General features: G+C 54.3%; 1 protein-coding gene across 2 annotated transcripts; it reads left to right on the forward strand.

Moving 5' to 3' along the window:
• The first annotated feature begins 6,003 nt into the window (after positions 1–6,003).
• PIRT (phosphoinositide interacting regulator of transient receptor potential channels) lies at positions 6,004–16,275 on the forward strand. Of its 2 annotated transcripts, XM_084492214.1 has the most exons (3): positions 6,004–6,643; positions 7,122–7,254; positions 12,763–16,275. In XM_084492214.1, the coding sequence occupies exons 2-3, from the start codon at positions 7,252–7,254 to the stop codon at positions 13,183–13,185; spliced, it is 426 nt and encodes a 141-aa protein (XP_084348340.1). In that variant the 5' UTR covers positions 6,004–6,643; positions 7,122–7,251; the 3' UTR covers positions 13,186–16,275. The 2 variants fall into 2 exon arrangements, with proteins under 2 accessions (XP_084348340.1, XP_084348339.1); XM_084492213.1 differs by having other exon boundaries at positions 6,004–7,254.
• The last annotated feature ends 1,883 nt before the right edge of the window (positions 16,276–18,158 follow it).

The following is an 18,158-nucleotide window of genomic DNA, read 5'->3' on the forward strand; positions in this document are numbered from 1 at the left end:
CGGGTAAGAAATGGTCCCCAGAGCTTCTTTCTGGGCAGATCTGTGGGACCCAGAGCGGGGCAGGCTGCTTCAAACAAGCTACTCGCACAACCCAAACTGTTGGAGCCCATTTGAGGCCACAGCCCACGTACACCCAGCAGACTCCCAGCAGCTGCTGCCTGTCCCAGCCTCAGAAGGGCGAGGACATGGAGCTGGCTCCATCCCCAAGATCCCTCCCCAGGGCCAGGGATGCAGCAGGCACGAAGCAGAAGGCCCTGGCCCTGGGACAGGCTGTGATTCCTCTTGGCCCTGGTCCTGCCCTGCATTGCACAAAGACGCTGTAGGAGGACACATGAAGGTCATCAGCACAGAGCAGGGAGTCTGAGATAACCGTGCAGAAGGAAGGAGAAAAACACCTCCAGGGACTACAATAAATTGCCACCTTCTTCCCAACGGCTCCTATGAAACACTTGAAAAAGTGACCTCATTAATTAATGAGATGGGTTAACACTCTCTCCACATACTCTACTTAATTGCAATTCTGTCATTCTCAGTGAATTCTTAAAGCCATATTGATTATTCAAAGCTCTGTTCAATCAATAAAGCAATAAACCATGTATGCTTAAAAAAGCGATTAAAAAGATAAATACATGAGACACTTTGAAGAAGCCATGTCCTTCTGCAGCCCACTTAGCAGCTAAGAGCAAGCCATGGGTAAATATGTTTTAATGTCCTTGTCTAATTGAAGTGGGCAATTGTCTCATAAATTTATTTTAATCCCTAATCCATGTACGAAGTATTTCCAAACAGAAATCCTCCCAGCCAGTAATGCCCTCAATTTCTCCAGCCGCTTGCTGCATGCCCTGCACAGACAGTCACAGCAGAGCAGGAGAGGTCCAAGCCAGTGAGTGGGACTACGCGAGCCTCCTGCCATAGGGGACAGGGCAGGTGGGGGACCAAGGATCCCTGAAGGACAGGCCTGTTTGGGAAGCTTCAGAAACATCATGGCACTGTGGCTGGAGTTTCTCTGTTGCTGTGTCCCACTCTCTGCCATGGAGACAGAGCCTTATTCAGCCGTGGTTAGAGCTGCTTCTGCCAGATGCAGACCAAGCGAGCCCATCCCTCTCCCCTGACTATATCTGTCCTGGTGCCCATGCAGCTGATGGTCCTCCTCCTTTCATTGTTGGTCACAGACTCCCTGCACTGATCATCTACTCTGGCTTTCAAGAGCTCCCTGGAGCACATCCCCCTGCCTTTTCTCCCGGGAACCAGGTCATGTAGTATCAGAGGAGAAGAGAAAGCCTCATATTCTCCTACCAAGCATGAGCACTGTCTCAGGACTCTCCAGTCTATCATTCTGCTGTATTTGTGCTATTGCCCAGGAGATGTGGATCAGGGCAAAGATCTTCACTCCCCAGCTCCTCTGCAGCCCAATGTCTGAGATCCAGACCCACGGTGGTAACTGGTGCTGCTGGAATCTGTTACAGAGGTCACTGTAGGAGATGGGACTGCTCAGCAAGAAGTCCCCAGCTCCCATTTTGGACAAGCTTTTTTCTTTTAGAGAAACAAATTCTATACATTTTTAAGACACATTACAAAAAGGAAGGTAACAGTTCTCCAGGGCTTCTACCTAGAAAGGATTCAAGGTAAGAGCTTGAAGCTTGGAGGAAAGAAGGAAAAACACTTCTGGGCTTGGGATGTTTTTTTCTTTTTTTTTTTTTTTTTTTTTTTTTTTTTTTGAAAAACATTGTGATTTAACAACTATGGCCTTGTTGAACATAAATAAATAAATAATGTGGAGAACTGGGACGCACTAAGCTCAGTGATTGCATAAATATTCAAGCTGCAAGAGAAATATAAGATTTCAAAGGTGCAAACCTAATTATGGAGTTGTTATCTATCCCCCCATAGTAATTCAAACATAAAGAACATTTCCCTGTCAGCTAGTGAAGGACCCTAGTACAAATCTGAGATGCCAAACCTGGAAAATGTGACATCCTGCCATATATCAGCAGGGGCTCACTCACATCACCGCTCTGCTTGCACTAAAGCTGGAGGCACGGCCCATGCTGGGCTGGGACTTGGGTGGGAGCCCGAGCAGCCAGCATGGGCTGAGAGGTGCTGAGGCCTCCCTGGCCTCCATGAGCAAGGGCAAAAGTACTCAAAGTATGGACCCTTCTCCTCCACCCTGATCAAGTCCCTGCAGCCAGTCCAGGAGTGAAATCCTGAGCATCTCTGTGCATCTGCCCCACGCTGCCACGGAGGATGGTGACTCCAGTGAGCTGGAGATCTCAAGGTGCTTCATGGCCTCTTTTGTACCCCAATCCCTTCAACCTCAACGTTTCCCACCCTGGATCTGTAGGAAAGCTGGTATTCATCAATGCAGGGGCTGGGGATATGGGCTGGAGCTGCCGCAGGACCCTGAGAGCAGGGAAATTAGAAAGAAAGTGGCCTCAGGCTCGGTTTGCTGTTTTGCAGATTACCACACAGATCCCCTTGGACATCCCTTTTTGTTGGCCATGGTCTCCAGAGGCACTGCAGGCCAGCACTGTTCCCAGTTATCTTCCTTCGTATCTTCTTTTCCCCCATTCTACAATTGTTCAGGGCATAGCCCACATAAAACCACAGCACAGGAGGAATGGTAGTAGAAAAATGCCATGATACGTATTGTCTCTTCAAATCCTCAGTGGTAACTAGTGCTGAATGAAACACCTGCTTACCAGCCCCTCTCGTCCCTGTGCAGCTCGAGGACCTGTCCCTTGCTGCCCCTCACTTGGCTGCCTGCTCCCAGGGCAGCAGTCTGGGGACCCTCAGCTCTGGGTGCTGGTAAAACAGGGTGAAGCAGATGACTAAGCTGACCATGAGCCCTTCTTCTGCTGGCTTTCTGCTGTTAGTGATGAGCAGAAACATCTCCCAGAGGACCACTGAGCTGGCTCTCCTGGCCTCGATGGGGACGTATGGAAAAATGTGCCTTTAACATTATGGGACTGAATTTTTAATTGACCTTTTAGACTTCCCACTGTAGCTTGGCTTAAAATGTTGGTTTGCTTTGTCTCACTGTTCAAGTTTAACATTTTTTCAACACCAAAATGTGATTTGTGCAGTATTATCTCCACAGCCAAAACAGGAAAAAAATGGGTCAAAACTCTCTGTGCACCTCAGGAGACCTGTGCAGGGGCAGGGAAATCAGTGCCCCAGCCTTGCTGAGCACGCTGCTGCATGTGCCGCCGCTGGAGGGAAGGTCTCAGTTGCACCCCAGGGAAGGAGGTGATGTGCAGCTGGGACACCGGCTGCTGCTGGGCTTGCTTGGGGCCACCTTTGTCACCTCGTCTTGGGACGCACAAGCTCCATGTGCCATGAGGCAAGCACCTGGGAGAGGGATGCTGTGTCCCAGCACACTTGGGGTGGGGATGCTGGCCCAGCACAGGGCAGCCTGCACAGCAGAGCCCTGCAGGAGCAGTGCCTGCCAGCTGCAGCACAGGCTTTGATAGAGCAATTAGCGCGGAGAGGGGAAGAGGGGATGGAAAAGGCTTTTTGGGGTGCAGGTTCCCCTGCCAGAGCCCCGTACTGGGCGCAGCACTCCCGAGATGCCGGGTTAGATTTCAGCTGCTTTTGGACAAGGATGCAGCAGCCCCATCCCAGCAGGCCGACAGCACCACCTACTGCTGCAGGGACCGAGCTCGCAGCCCCGCTCCTCCCCAGAGCTGGGATGTCGTCCTCTGCCTGGCCGGACCCTGCAGCAGCCCCTGGGAAAGTGGCCTCCGATTGCGGGCAGAGCTGTGGGGACAGAGGTGGGGCACCCCACCTGTCACCCCAGATGGGACACAAGAAGAGCATAGCTCCTTTCCTTTCCTTTCCTTTCCTTTCCTTTCCTTTCCTTTCCTTTCCTTTCCTTTCCTTTCCTTTCCTTTCCTTTCCTTTCCTTTCCTTTCCTTTCCTTTCCTTCCCTTCCCTTCCCTTCCCTTCCCTTCCCTTCCCTTCCCTTCCCTTCCCTTCCCTTCCCTTCCCTTCCCTTCCCTTCCCTTCCCTTCCCTTCCCTTCCCTTCCCTTCCCTTCCCTTCCCTTCCCTTCCCTTCCCTTCCCTTCCCTTCCCTTCCCTTCCCTTCCCTTCCCTTCCCTTCCCTTCCCTTCCCTTCCCTTCTCTTTCCCAGGCACCTGCCCAGGTCCCTGCTCTCTCCCATGGAGAAAGACCCTTGTTTTTATCTATTTAACCCAAATAAAGTGACTTTTGCATGGCATGAGCAGCGATGTGCCTTCCTGCCTGTCTCCCCATCGGTCTCACAGACCCCAGGGTTGGCCTCCTGGAGCCCAGGAGCACTGCTCAGGGGCAGCTGCTGCTTTGAGGAAGGGGTGTCTGGGGACAGGTGCCCCAGTGCCCATGCACATCCCTGAGGCTAGGACAGGAGGTTTGGTCTCCTGTCACTCACATCCCACTCTGGTGCTGTAGAAGATGAAGAGACCTGTTTTGTTCCCTATTTGCTTCCACTGTCTCCTTTGAATGCCTGCAGCTGGTTGTCCTGGATCCTTGTGAGTCCTGGGCCTGAGACCCCCGCTAGGAGCCCATGGGACCGATCTTGTTCACTGCTTGGGTGAATGTCCCTACCCATTTTTGGGGCAGTGAGTTTGTGCCATGGAGGCCTCAGGAGCCCAGGACACCTTTGCCTACTGAAAGAGATCACATCAGCATGGGAAGGAGCAGAGGAGAGTGGTGGGTGCCGAGGGGCAGGAGTCTCTCCATCGCCACGTCCATGGTGGTGAACGTGGCCTCTGAGGACAGGAGGAGCCCCCTCAGGCAGGGTGCAGAGCTCCCCATCAAGCAGCAGCACCAGCAGCAGAACAAGAGGCACGGCCCGGCTGCCAGCACCACGGCTGGAAGGTGAAAGTCAAACCTCGGGCTGGGAAGGGCTGGCTGCCCTCCCCACCCAGTGACACCCGGTCAGGCTACATGAGGAGCTTTCGTGCCGCCGTGCCCATCCTGCCCTCCGTGACCCAGGGGTTCTGCTGCCTCTCTGCTGGGGTGTCTGGGGACAGGGGGACCTGCCCCGTCCAGGAGCCGAGGCGGTGCCCGTGCTTTGCTCCGCTGTCACCGCGGGGTGGTGGCACCTGAGGAGCCGCATCCCGACACCCCCGGGCCCTGTCGCCCCCTCCTGTGCACCCGTCCACGCGTGGGGGGGGGCCCGCCGGGCTCGGGGACAGCTCGGGGGCAGCTCGGGGACAGCCGGGTCCGTGTCCCCGCGGCCCCGCGAGGGGGCAGCAGGTGCCCACGGAGGAGGCTGCGGCGGGGGCCAGCGGCCGGGACAGCCCACGCGGAGCCCGGCCGGGCTGCGGGAGCGGAGGGTCCCCCCCCCTCCGCTGATCTGCAACCGCTGCGGCTGCAGGAGGGACGAAGGTGGGGGCACCCCGCTCACCCAGCCCTCGGGACACAGCCCGGCCCTAAAGGACACCCCCGTGCCTTGGGCAGGCTGCCTTGGCACGGTTCTCAGGTCAGCACGCCATGGAGCCACCCTATTCCCCGGGGCTTGGCCCCTGCGCTCCGCTAACACAGCCGCCTCCCATCAGGAGGTGAGGGCAGCCCTAGCAGAGCACAGAGCAGGATGCTGATCTCGTCCCGCCTCTGTCCCTCTCTGCTTCTGCCCCTGCCCCAGCCTGTGAGACCACTGCTCCTCGTTGAAAGGGTCCAAATCCGGCCCATGCCTAACCACCCCTGGCTAAAGGTCTGCTCAGAGCCAAGCTGAGGGACCTCATCTTGACACAAACTCACTGATTTTCCTGCCAGAGCTCCCCACGCCCCACTGAGACGCTTTTCTTCTGCCTGCAACCACAAAACCCTCTGGACCCTCCTCCTCCCCTTCCAGCCCCATGCACTGCCCTGGGGTGCTCTGCACCCATCCCACTGCCTGCACAAGGCCTGTCCATCCCCATATCTCCATGACTGCCCCCCCATCCCGCCCTCCTGCTCCCTGCCCGTGACCCTAGTGCAGCTCTGGGTGCTGCTACTGCACTGAGCCAACGAGCAGCCCTTGGCGTTGGCCACCGATGCTGGAGCCCAGTCCTGGCCACCAGCAATGTCTGTGTCAGTCTGGAACCCTTTCCTGCAGCAAGTACGCTGATGTAAGAGGGTTTTAAAGTGTGGTTGTGGATTTGCGTTCCATCCCCTTCCTTGTAATGGGCTCAGGATGTTAATTTATAGCTAGCTGCTAATATCTTGCATCCATCAAATGTCTCAACAAGAGCCCCAAATTGTTTTGCAGACACTGGCTACCATCCCCTGCATGGGAATTGCAGAAATCACAGCCTGGAGAGACTTCAGGGACTTTCTGATGACCAAAGTCCAAGTCAGCAAGCCCCAGCCCTGTTCCAGCCCCCAACCTACCCTGCTCCTCCTGCCACTCCGCTGGATTGCCTCCAAGCCACGGCCTTTCATCAAGTCCTGCCAGGCAAGCTGCCGAGAAGTCAGCCTCGCAGGAGCCCAAGGCAGGGAAACAAAGAGTTAAACGATATCCTGATGGGCTGGTGAGCTCATCAGAGCTGGGATATGCTCATTACACTCAACAGAGCCTGGTAGACAACATCCGGAGGGATGCGGGGCTGGAAGTGAGCATGGGTTAGGAGAGCAGGACCTTCAGCTGCAGCCTGTCCTGCTGCCGGTGGGGCGGGCAGCCACGTAAGTAGGGTGGATTTCCATGAGTTTGGTTCTGGGGGTGGTGGAAAGGGCAAGGGGATGCAGCACAGTGAGGCTGGGGTCATCTTCTTGCTGAGTCCCGAAAAAGGGCTTGCAGATGCTCTTCACTCATCGAGAGCCTGATCATGTTGGTGGAACTGTCCAAACCCTGGGTGATGCCGAAAAGCTGCTCCCAAGGGATGCTGGAGGCTGGGCCCAACCCAGATCCACTACACCAGCAAATGGACGCTGGCTCCGGCTCAGTTTACATCCAGGATGCGGCGGGGCTTGTAGGCGGCGTGCAGTCCCCCTGACACCTTGCCTTATTTCTCCAGCCCTGGTTGCAGAGCAGAGCTTGCCTCTCCACAGGGACGCTGCCCACGTGGCCAGCACCAGCCCCAGTGGGGTCGTGGGGATGACAGGAGAGAGGATGGGGCCCTAGCACTGTGCTTTGTGCTGACACAGCTCCTTCCTCTCCCAGCGCAGAGCCGGCTCAGCCCAGCAGGATCCATCCCTCGTTACCACTCCCTGCAAGCCCCCTGGCAGCTGGGTTCCCACCCACGCACCCAGGGGATGCTTGGTGCAGCCGGCTGGGACCAGCAAGGCACAACATGGTAAGTGGCGCTCGGTCCCTCCCCTGGGGTCCCTGTCCCACCCAACACCCTCCTATGTCCTCTGCTGAGTGCTCCTCTAGGATTCCCGGCCATGGGGGTCCTGCAGCGCCCACCTTTCTCATTTTTAGGGGAACTTGGGCACGCTGGCTCACTGGATATGCACCTTGCTCTGATTAACTCTGGACCTGGTTGACAGCCACTCTGAATTAAATTTGACCTGGGCAAGGCATCTCAAGACCAGGTTTCTGCAAAGAGCATGCATGTGCCCATCATTCTGGCAGCCTTCTTGCCCCCCACCCCTCCATCCCACATGGGTTCCCTAATGTGGCTAATCCCTTCTCCTGGCAAACATGGACCCACGGCTCTCATCTGCGGGGTCTGTACTGAGGGTAGAGCAGGATTCAGTGAAGAGTCAGACAGAGGTACCCCAGAGCATCAGGAAAAGCTATGCCCAAAAAACCTTTCCCAGTTTTCATCAGTTCCCCTATGGCTTGGCTTCCTCCCACTTGTGACTCACCAGTGAGGACTTTGCTGGCCACCCACTGGGGAGGCAGGCAGGAGACTTCTCCTGGTTGAAGGACAAACAAACCCTTTGGGTCTCACCCCAAGGCTCAGCAGAGGACCTGTTGATACCATTTCCCCAAGGCAAGGGAAACCCCAGAGAGCCGTGGGGCAATGCGAGGTCTGGGGGAAACTCTCAGTGGGACAGCCCGTGGCTTTGGTGTGGCCGTATCTGGATTTCAAATCACAGTCAGGGATGGGTAAGAGAAGGATGAGCACATCTGTGTTCGGGTAATTTCCATCTGACCAGAGCTACCATTCACCCAAACCCAGCTGTGGTACTGGTGCCACCAGCGGTGGGGTGGGACACCTTCTTTGTGGAGGCATCCTGACAAAAGAGGATGGCAAAAATATATCCACAGAGAAACTTGGATTTCCAACAAAACTTAGCAGGTGGTTTGCAAAATCCTTAACTTATTCCCCAGTGATTTGTGTGGCAAAAGTCTGGGCAGAACCCCCTCGTGCTACAGCCCCTCAGCACTGCCCTGCGCACAGCAGCATCACCCCCAGCCCCAGGCAGTGCCACGCTCACCCACACCACCGGTGCTCCCGGCTCTTGTTTAGCCCTGGGATGGAGATCAGCTTCACCTGGGGGTGCTGAGAGGGCTGCCCAAGAGGACAGGTCAGGTGGAGGTGGGCACCAAGCCCTGGGTGAGGTGGTTCCTCTCCCAGCTGGGGAAGCTGTGGTGTTCTCGGCTGTGCAAAGTGGCAGAAATTGGGTGCTGCAAGGAGATAAGGGGAGCATATAGGAAGTTCCCAGAGAATCACAGCTGCCTCCCCATAGAAAAAGGCTGAAGATTTGGAGAAGTAAATCTAGCCCTTGTATTGCCAGGAGGGCACAAGCCCATGGACAGGAGCAGGGCCTTCAGACCGGGCTGTGTCACCAGGTGTAGCACAACTCTGGCCACATCTGTAGATTGTTTGGGCCCCCAGAGCCTGGGGACATATGCACTGGTCTCAGACTTCGAGGCACCTAAAGGATTTCTGGTGCCCATGGCTGCAGACAGTCCTGACTGCTGCCCCTGTAAGAACACAGACTAACAGGCAAATTAAATCACCTGTAATGAGATGGTTCATCAAGGCTCTTGGGGATCCATCTCAGCATTTCATGAGGCCACCTCCTGCCTCTGGCTGTGTGAGGCTGGTGACGCTTGTTTGAGAAGGACAGATTGCCCGTGATCCCATCATGTTCCTCCTGAGTGTATCGGTGGTCCCCAGGCAGGTCCCCGTGTGGTCCCTCGCTTTGGCCACCCAGATGAGAGCTGTTGCTGCTGGGTGCTGGTGGGTGTGGAGGCCCCTCCACAGATGGGTGGGCAGAGAAATGGGGGACAGAGGGTTGGGGTGCCCTGCTCAGTCACAGGCTCCCTCCCCAGCACCACCGTGAGATGCCCACAAAGTCCAGGATGTGCCCAAGCACCTCTTGCGCTGCTTTGGCACTCGGGTCCTTAGCACCACCAGCAGGTGTGCTCCATCTGAGCCCCCTGCTCAAACACCGAGCATCTGCATACAAAGCACTGGAAAAGCAAAAGGAGGAGAAACAACAACACACGAGGCTTGTCCTTTAGCTCCACCACCAACAGTTTCCCAAGGCTTCAGAGGCAGCAGCAGCAGCAGCAGCAGCCCAGACATGATATCTGATACATGCTCTGGAGGCATTTTCAAGCCAGCAACTGGTCATCTGCTGACACTCTCCTTACAACAATAATTATTAAAAATGTGGGGGAAACCTGATAGCATTATGCTGCCTGGCCGCTCAGTATAAGCATTGCATCTTCAAGTATGAGCACATCTGTGATGAATTAAGGATGGAGCATGGGCAGAGTAGGAGCTGAAATCACATTAGCTCTTCCAAGAGCTGCAGACACATGCAGAGCTGGTAACAAATTCTCAGCTACTTGCAGGGAGTGAAATCCTTCCCTAGCTAACAGGGGAGAAATATGTAGAGCCTCATGCAAAAACACAAACAGAAATATGAAGCAGAGTACCTAAATTAGAGGAAAAAGACCAAATGTGGAGAAGAGTGTGATCAAAAAATCACTCTCTGCTGGGAAGTGCTAGAAAAACAATCAGCATCTGGGAATTGTGGTGAGAGGAATGGTTACACCAGAAAATAAAAGAGAAAAATCCACTCTAGTGCAAATGCAAGACAGGAAGGAAGAAGATGGTTTCTGCAGGAGTCCACATTAACACTCCACAAAGCGGAGAGGAAGGCTCTCTGCAGAGCTCAGTGTAGAGGCAGAGGCAGGGCAGCAGCAGAGAGACAAGCGGGGAACAGGGTGACTGGAAGCTGGGCAGGGCGGGCTGCATTAGGCTGCTGAGATAAGAGACGTGGGCACCGCTCCAGGGGAGAGAGCAAATTTCCAGCTACAAAGCCAAATTAAAATTGTACTGTGCCTTGATCATAAAACCTCTCCACAACAGATGCTAGAAGGAGAAAGACAAGAAATGCCATGGCTGCCTAGGACAAAATTTCAAGAAGAGCCTTGCCAAAGCTCAGCTTTGGATTAGAAGAGCAAGGAGGCTGGTGCACAGGCTGCGCACTCCAGCCGAACAGTTACATAGAATCTGGGCACTTCTCTGCAGAACTGCAACTGGGGATGTTTTCGGAGGGCTGGGCTGACTTCTGGGCATGTTTTGGTCCGTGCAGAACCTGCCTTGCTTTGTCCCCAGGACACTGCAGGAAGATGTGCCCCATTGCTCTCAGTATTTTTGTCTTGGGACCCTGTGGCAGCTTAGACCCTCAGTTTATAAGAGTATGAAGTGAGCTGCATCACAGACGCTGACAGGAGCATGTTGTATCTAACATGGTAGTACCTATCAAAATGACATCTATGATAAGGCTTTGCACCGGCTTGCAGAGAGAATCAGCAGCTCAAAAGGAGGAGAAATGGGGAAACCAGGGCTTGCTACTGTGGCCAGACTCATCAAGTGCTTGATCCCCCCTGATGGAGCGCTGTTGCTGATGTATAGGGGGCGGTGTCTTCTGCTGTGCCCTTGCGTCTCCTGATTCAACAGAGAAGGGGGAAAGCTGCAGATGGGAGGGGCGCAAACTGTGCCCACTGTGATTGTCTTTTTTGTTTGTTTGTTTGTTGTCCCAAGTTAAGCAAACCTGAAATAGCACAAAATGCATCGGTACCACCAGGGCTACATTTCTGCAACAGTGCTCCAGTGCTTTGGCAGGCAGATAAACTGACAAATTGCATCAGAATAAACCAGAAATCTGGGCAGGCAACTTGGGTGAAAGACAAGGGAGGTGCTGGCTGGCACCCAGCCACCGGTATCCCTAGGTGGGCACTGGGCCCAGCATGGCCCAGGTAGGGATGGGTTTCCTTATGACTGTGCCTCTGGAGAAGCTTTGCAGCTCCATGCAGCTGCCATGACGCGGTGCAAGCCCTGGCATTGATCAGCAGCAGTGAGAAATGAGCTGGAGGCACCAGGCTCTGTGCTCATCTCCTCTACACCTCGCTGCAGCCAAAGCGGGACGCAAACCCAGGCCAGCATCACCCATGTTGTGCATCCTCTTGTGAGCCGTCTGACAGGCAGGAAAACACCCAGCCTGCTGTGCCAAACAAGGGCCTGAGCAGGTCTGGATCAGTGCCAGGCTCAAAGCTCGCATGGTACCCAGGAAGAGCTGAGCTTGGTAGGTTCATCCCTGCAGGGCCGCTCAGCAGTGTGCAGGGCCCTGCAGGCTGGTGAGCACTCCCCAGCAAGCTTCATGCCCTGTTTTCCTCTGCAGAGCCCCGAGGAAATGGTGGTTAACATAATGCACACTGTTTCCAATTTACCATAATGGTTTCTGTGTGCTAAAGGCATGCTGTTTCTGGGAAAATGCATTTCCTCCTCGAGTAGGTGAAAAAACAATGCAGAGCATTGCCCCTGAGGCAGCCACATCTCTGACCCCACCACCGCAAAGCGCAGCATTTCAGTGCAAGTTGTGAGCCCTCACAGAGCTGGGAAAATATGTACAGTGTGATGGGAGCTTCCCTGCCTCCCTTTCTGGGTACTTAGCAAGGAAATGCTCCTGTGCCAAGGGCACAGAGTTGACAGGTCCAAGCTGTATGTGGCAGTGAGGAACAGCCAACTCCAGGGGTCTAAAGCAGGTGCTCAGCCCCCAGGAAGGTGCCTCAAGGTCTCCGCTGTGTGGTCCTGATGTGGTGAATCCCTGCCTCAGTTTCTCCATATGCAAGGGGAAGAGAGCATGGATTCACAAAGTGGTTTTGGTTGGAAGGGATCTTAAAAATCATCTAATTCCAACCCCCTGCCATGTGCAGGGACACCTCCAAACAGACCAGGTTGCCCAAAGCCCCATCCAATCTGAATTTGAACACCTCCAGGGATCTGGCATCCACAGCTTCTCTGGGCAACCTGTGCCACAGCACATTTTTCATGGTGAAAAATTTCTTCTTTATTCCCTGTCCAAATCTGCCCTCTTTCAAGTTTAGAATTATTTCCCCTTGTCCTGCCACCACAGGCCCTGGTAAAAAGCCTTTCTCTGTCTTTTCTGTAAGTCCACTTTATAAGTTGAAAAGGTGCAATAAGGTCTCCCCAGAGCCTCCTCTCCTCCAGATGACCATGCCACAAGGTGCTGAGGTGTAAGTGGGGATCTGGGAGGGAAAACAGCTCCAGAGATACCTTCATCCCACCACTGCGTCTCTGTGGGAGCTGGAAGCTGGGGAACAGACATATCTGTCCTGGGACCCATGGGTGGGCAATAGGACTCCTGCAGGTACCCTCAGTCCTGCCTACCTGCAGGACTCAGTTGCTTATTCCTCATTTAACTGCTCAGATAGGCGTGGTGCTCTCCTCCCCCTGTATCAACTCCCAAATTGTTCTCCACTTTCATTTGACTTGGCCAGAGGCCATGCTACTGATTAATGACTTGGTGGAAAGCACTCAGTCCACCCTCCAGCAGTAGTCCTGCACTGCTCTTTCTTCTTTCCATCTCAGGTCTCCTCCTCAGACCCTGTCACCATGGAAAACCCCCCCAAGAGCCCTGATGGGAGTGAGAAGTCCCCTCCGTCCAAGGAGCTGCTGACCAGCAACACGGCCAGCACCCTCTGCATCAGCTCCCGCAGCGAGTCTGTCTGGACCAGCGCGTCCCGGAGCAAGTGGGAAATATACCACAAGCCTGTCATTGTTGTGTCTGTCGGAGCAGCCGTCTTCCTCTTCGGGATGGTCATCACCAGCCTGTCTTGCATCCAAATCAAGAACAAAAATGTTTACAAAATGTGTGGCCCGGCTTTTCTGTCCATGGGACTGATGCTCCTTGTTTGTGGCTTAGTCTGGATCCCCATCATCCGGAAGAAGCAGAAGCAGAGACAGAAGTCACAGTTTCTGCAGAGCCTCAAGTCCTTCTTCTTCAACCGCTGAGGACAGCCCATGGCCTTCCCAGGAAGGCTCCCTCCCCTCCACCCTCCTCCACTGATTAGGCATAAAAAGAAACATGCTTTTGTACCCTCCTATAGGAATTTACCCCAGACAGTCTCTTCCCTACAGGCGGAACACACTGTACAGGTGCCCGGTGTGTAAGCAAACTTTGCCTTTTACCCAAGGAATCCCAGAAAGAAGAGAGTGGGACGCGGCGGCCTAGCCCAGCATGGCAGGTCAGAGCACTCTGCATCCTGGAGCCGGCCAGCCCCGCCACGGGGGTGAAGCCCAGTGTGAGCACTGCTGCCTGCAGTCGGCACGCCACACCTACACAGCGGCGGGCCCAAGGCCGCTCACCCAGAGCCACGGAGAGGGGCATCGGGACAAGGCGGTGCCACAACACTTTGTATCAGAGGAGGCCACCGAAATGGACAACGCACGTCACCAGAGCAGAGCAGATGTGATGTTCATGGCCTACAGTTCCCACATGTGGATCTATTATGACAGCTGGCCAAGACACGGCTGTTAACTAGAGCTCACTTCTGGCTCGGGGTGTGGTGTTCACACGTATTTATTCCTCTACAGGGTCAAGGTGAGGAGCAGCACCACTAGCAGAATGTTTTAGCTCCCCTTTGCAGAAGGTGTTTAAGCAAGGCTGTTCCCCCAGGCCTGAAGGGACTAAGTTGTTTTGCAGCTTCTCTCCGGTTGTGCTGATGCTCTCTGCCAGAGCCACCCAAAACCTGAGCTTTGGCTCTTCCATGAGCCCAGAACTGGACTACAAGCAAGCAAAAGAGTTCCTTTCTCCACCACTTTGTATTTCTGTCCTAATAAATGTGTGCTCTGAGGCAATTCACCAAGGAAAGCAAGGATCTGCATGGTTTTTGCTTTAATTTCATATTTTCAGCAGGCCTTAGAAGAGAAATTTGAAATGCTAATTCTCAGTCTGAAGAACTGGTCTCTGTCTGGACAGCAAAACCTGGGTTGACATAAATGGGTCCACAACATCAACCAGCTCCTAACTCTGGGCAGGAATCTGCTTTTTTTACCAAAGAGCTGATCCATCCTGGATCCCACAGCAGCCCCTATCAGGTCTGCACCTCTGGCCAGGTCCCCAGCTCAGCAAGCTAAGGCTCGGGTGCCCTGACTCCCATGGTGGGGTGAGGACTCAGCACCCCCAAGGGTGGGCAGGACATGGCTTGGTGTTGACCAGAAGCAGAAGAGGAACACAGCAGAGGAGACCCCACCGAGGTGCTCTTTGCAGTCTGCATTTCCACCATAAAGCTGAGGCAGCCAGGTTGCTCTTCCAATGCCATGGGAGGCAGAAAAGCCAGCAGGGGTGCTCCGAGAGAATTTGCAATGTATTTGACAGATAGCCAGGGCCTGATAATCTCCAGTAACTGCTAATGAGAAGCTTTTGTAAGCCTGTAGGTTTCTGTAACTCTGTGCCACACTTCCACCAACAGTTCCCAGGGAATGCTAGAGAAGAGTCCCACGAATAGGGCATGCAGACAGAGACCCTTCTCCAGGTTTGTCTCCACCTTCCAGCAGCTTAGAGCCAAGGCAGAGTTTGCTCCAGACCACTGTTTAGCACTAATAGAGCCAACATGCTCTACTCCTCCTGTTTTGACCACTTCTTCAGATCAGTTTGGACTTTCAGGATATGCGACATCCTGAAGCCACGGGCTGTCACAATCCCTCCAAGTCCTCTAATCTGGGGATCAAAGTTCAGGTGGTGCCACCATCTACCTCCACAGAGCGTTCCCACCCTCTCCCACGGATCAGGCCTGTTAAAGCAGTGGGAGATTCCTGGCAATGAAGTTTGAGAAGGACAGTGTGGAAAAGAGGTACAGCAAACTCTACAATATTTTGTATTGAATTAGGATAGTAGGTATCAACGCAGCCTGAACAACTTTCCATCATCTCAGATGTTGCGTCCGGCAGAGTTGAAGCGAGGCAGAGGCGATAGCCGGAGATGCTGGGAGCTCTGGATAACATCAAGACATGCAGCAAAAGGGGGGAGGATAACAGATCCTGCTGCTGCAGGCCGTCAGGAGCCCAGACGGTCAGATAAAAGGGAGATATGCTTACTGCAGTCAAGGACCATGAAGCTGGAGCTGTGGGAACTGTGCTCAGGGCTCAGATCTGACTCACCATGTGGAATTATTTAACCTCCTGGCCACCTCTGGCTGAACTCCCTTAAAACAGTGCCACTTCAGCATTTCTGCCTGCAGATATAGCCTTGGGGGCACCCAGGGCCCAAAGCATTCAAGTGACCTGATTGAGCTAGGATGTTGGGCTCCCTCCAGGATGTGATCCAGGTGGGCCAGTGCCTGGAGAGCCCCAAGGCCTGCAAGGGGACAGCACAGAGGCAGCTGGCTGCTGGCACAGCTGGGTGATGGGTACTCGAGGAACACACGTCCTTTCACCCAAGACTGCATTTCCTGGGCGGTGTAGATGCGTCCATCCCCAGCCAGCTGGTGCCAGGTTGTGAATGGGGTGTTGGAGGTGCGTGGTCTGGCACTGGACCCAGCAAACCTCTGTTCATTCTTCAGCCATTCATCCCACTGCGTGGTGCACTGCTATTTTTTTCAGCCCTGGCTTGGCACAAGGCTGAAGTCTCTATTGATTCAGCTGCAGTGGGCAGAAGCAGCTCACCTCAAGCTGCTGCTCGAGGATTAGCAGCAGTTGGAAAAAGAGACAAATGGCAGGGCTTGCAAGGAAGAAATCACAGAGCAACCCGAGGGACATCCCATTCCCCGTCTGGCTCCAGCCTGCAGGTCTGGTGCCGGGCGCTGCCCAGGCTGGAGGAGGCACCTGGGATGGCCTCAGCTGCAAATAGCTCTGCTGGGCAGCCAGAGGCTGTTTGGCCAGGCTTGCTGCCCAAAGGGATGTGAAAGGAGGACTCGAAGCACCAAACTGTGCAGGCAGATGGAGCAGGGGGTCCTGTCCTCCATGTCTCACAACCAAGGAGGTCAGTGAAGTGTTAATAAGAAGTCACTGAGATCACAAATGTAATGGGATTCCAAGCTGACCATTTATAACGTGAATATTCAATTTAATTAAAGCAAAATATCCCAAGGGACTTTCACCTTGCTTCTGTGGTCTCATGTGTGGTGTTTCATAGCTAATGCTGGAGGGAAAGCTGCAGTATCAGGTGAGTGATGGGGGATGCTGTGGCCTTGAGGGGCCACCAGGTAGGGACAGCGGGGGGGAAGATGAAGGAACTGGAGCTGCAGGTTTGCTCAGTGCTGGCCACGTGCCCTGGGTGAGGGTTTCAGGTCTGTGGGTTTGCTTGGCAGACACCTCTCGTGAGGTGTGAGAGGGGAGCGTGGGTGGCACGGGAAGGAGACAGCAAGAGGACAGAGCCTGCCCAGGTGAGGATGAAAGCAACAGCCCAGGGATCAGCAAAGCTCCTAAGGAGGGGGCATTCATCCCATGCGTCCTAGCAATTGCTACCCAGATCTGTAGGGGGTCACTGGGGTAAAGGGACAAAATATTAATTGAAGGGAGAGCTAAATTAACAACTTGAAGCTCTAGAGGCAGACGGTAGTCCAGCTCTCCTCTTTGCTGCATGAAGTATAAGTGCCTGATTGCTCCTGGGAGGCTGGGTGGATTTGTGCACACAATGCAAACTGCTCCCAGCCCTGGAAATGCATGGTCGTCTTCAGCTGAGAGAGGCTGGGTGGGAGCGACTTAAGGAGAAGGAGGTGCAGGCAAGGCTGGAGGCTGCTCTCGAGGGTTTTGTTAGGAGCTGACACGTAATGCTGTGTCACCCTTCTGTGGCCCAGCCAAACCCCACAGGGCTTCCACAAAGTGAAATCCTGCCTCTGTGCTGTGGGACCAGAGAACTTCCATGTCCCGCTGCCATGCATGGGAGGCTGCGGAACCAGGAGGTGTCTGCGGGCTCAAAGCAGGGTTATGGACAGCAGATCCCACAAGACAGTAAATACAAAGGGACAACCCTATAGCATCATGGCCATCCCCAAATAGCATCTCCTGACACTGCTGGAGACAGCACTGGGCTGGAAGGACCCTGGACCTGACAACAGGGCAGTTTGTTCCTTTGGGTCGTTCCCATGCACCCCCAAAGTGGGTCTCACTGCTCCCCACTATTCCTCTCCACCCCCGCTGAAGCCTGTTTGAATCCTGCTGGGATGCTTTGGATCAGACCAAAAAGCCCCACCATGTTTTAAGGGAAATATCAGGTTAGCTACAAATGCAATTATGTCCATCTCTTACTACAGCTAGATTTGCTGCAATCTGCTTCCCCTGTTCTATAAAAAAAAAAAAAAAAAAAGAAACGAAAAGAAAAGAAATCCACAGCAAAATTCATCGTGTCTGCCAAGCAGGTCAAGGAGGAAGTGGTTCTCCTGCACCTCCAAGCTCCCAGCCCCTTTCTAGCTGGGCCGGCTGATGCCTCAATGTGCTACTGGCCTCCATGGGCATCCTGAGGTGTTCCTGCTGCTTCCTCACAGCCCGGGGTGCAGGCAGCATCCTGCTGGGTGAGCTGCAACCTCCCAGAAAACTCCCGCTGGCAAAAAAATCCCAGATCTCGGCACTTGGAGCATGACAGCTGTCACACCAGCTTGGACACACGTGCTGCGAGAGGTGGATGTGAGCCAGCCCAGCCTGGCTGCGCCCCTTCGGCCTGCAGAGGGAGGCGAGAGGAGGCTGAGGCCAGGGGAGGCTGAGGCCAGGGGAGGCTGACGCAGGCGGAGGCTGACGCAGACAGAGGCAATAAATCCGGTCATCGGCCTGATGCAGCCGTGACCGAGGGTTTTCAGGCCCTGCAGCCACATTGGGCTGTGAGTTACCCGGAGTCTCTGGTGTTGCAGCAACATAAGCAGTGCTGTTTTTTCTTTTTTCCTTTTTTTTTTTTTTTTTTTTTTTAACTTTCTTTAACTCAGCCGGGGTAGCAGGTTGCAGCCAGCGCCACAGGGCAGCCACCCCGCCGCCAGGCCAGGGGCCGCAGGCAG

The sequence above is a fragment of the Aythya ferina genome (genome assembly GCF_964211825.1).
Source record: "Aythya ferina genome assembly, chromosome: 18".
Taxonomy (NCBI): domain Eukaryota; kingdom Metazoa; phylum Chordata; class Aves; order Anseriformes; family Anatidae; genus Aythya; species Aythya ferina.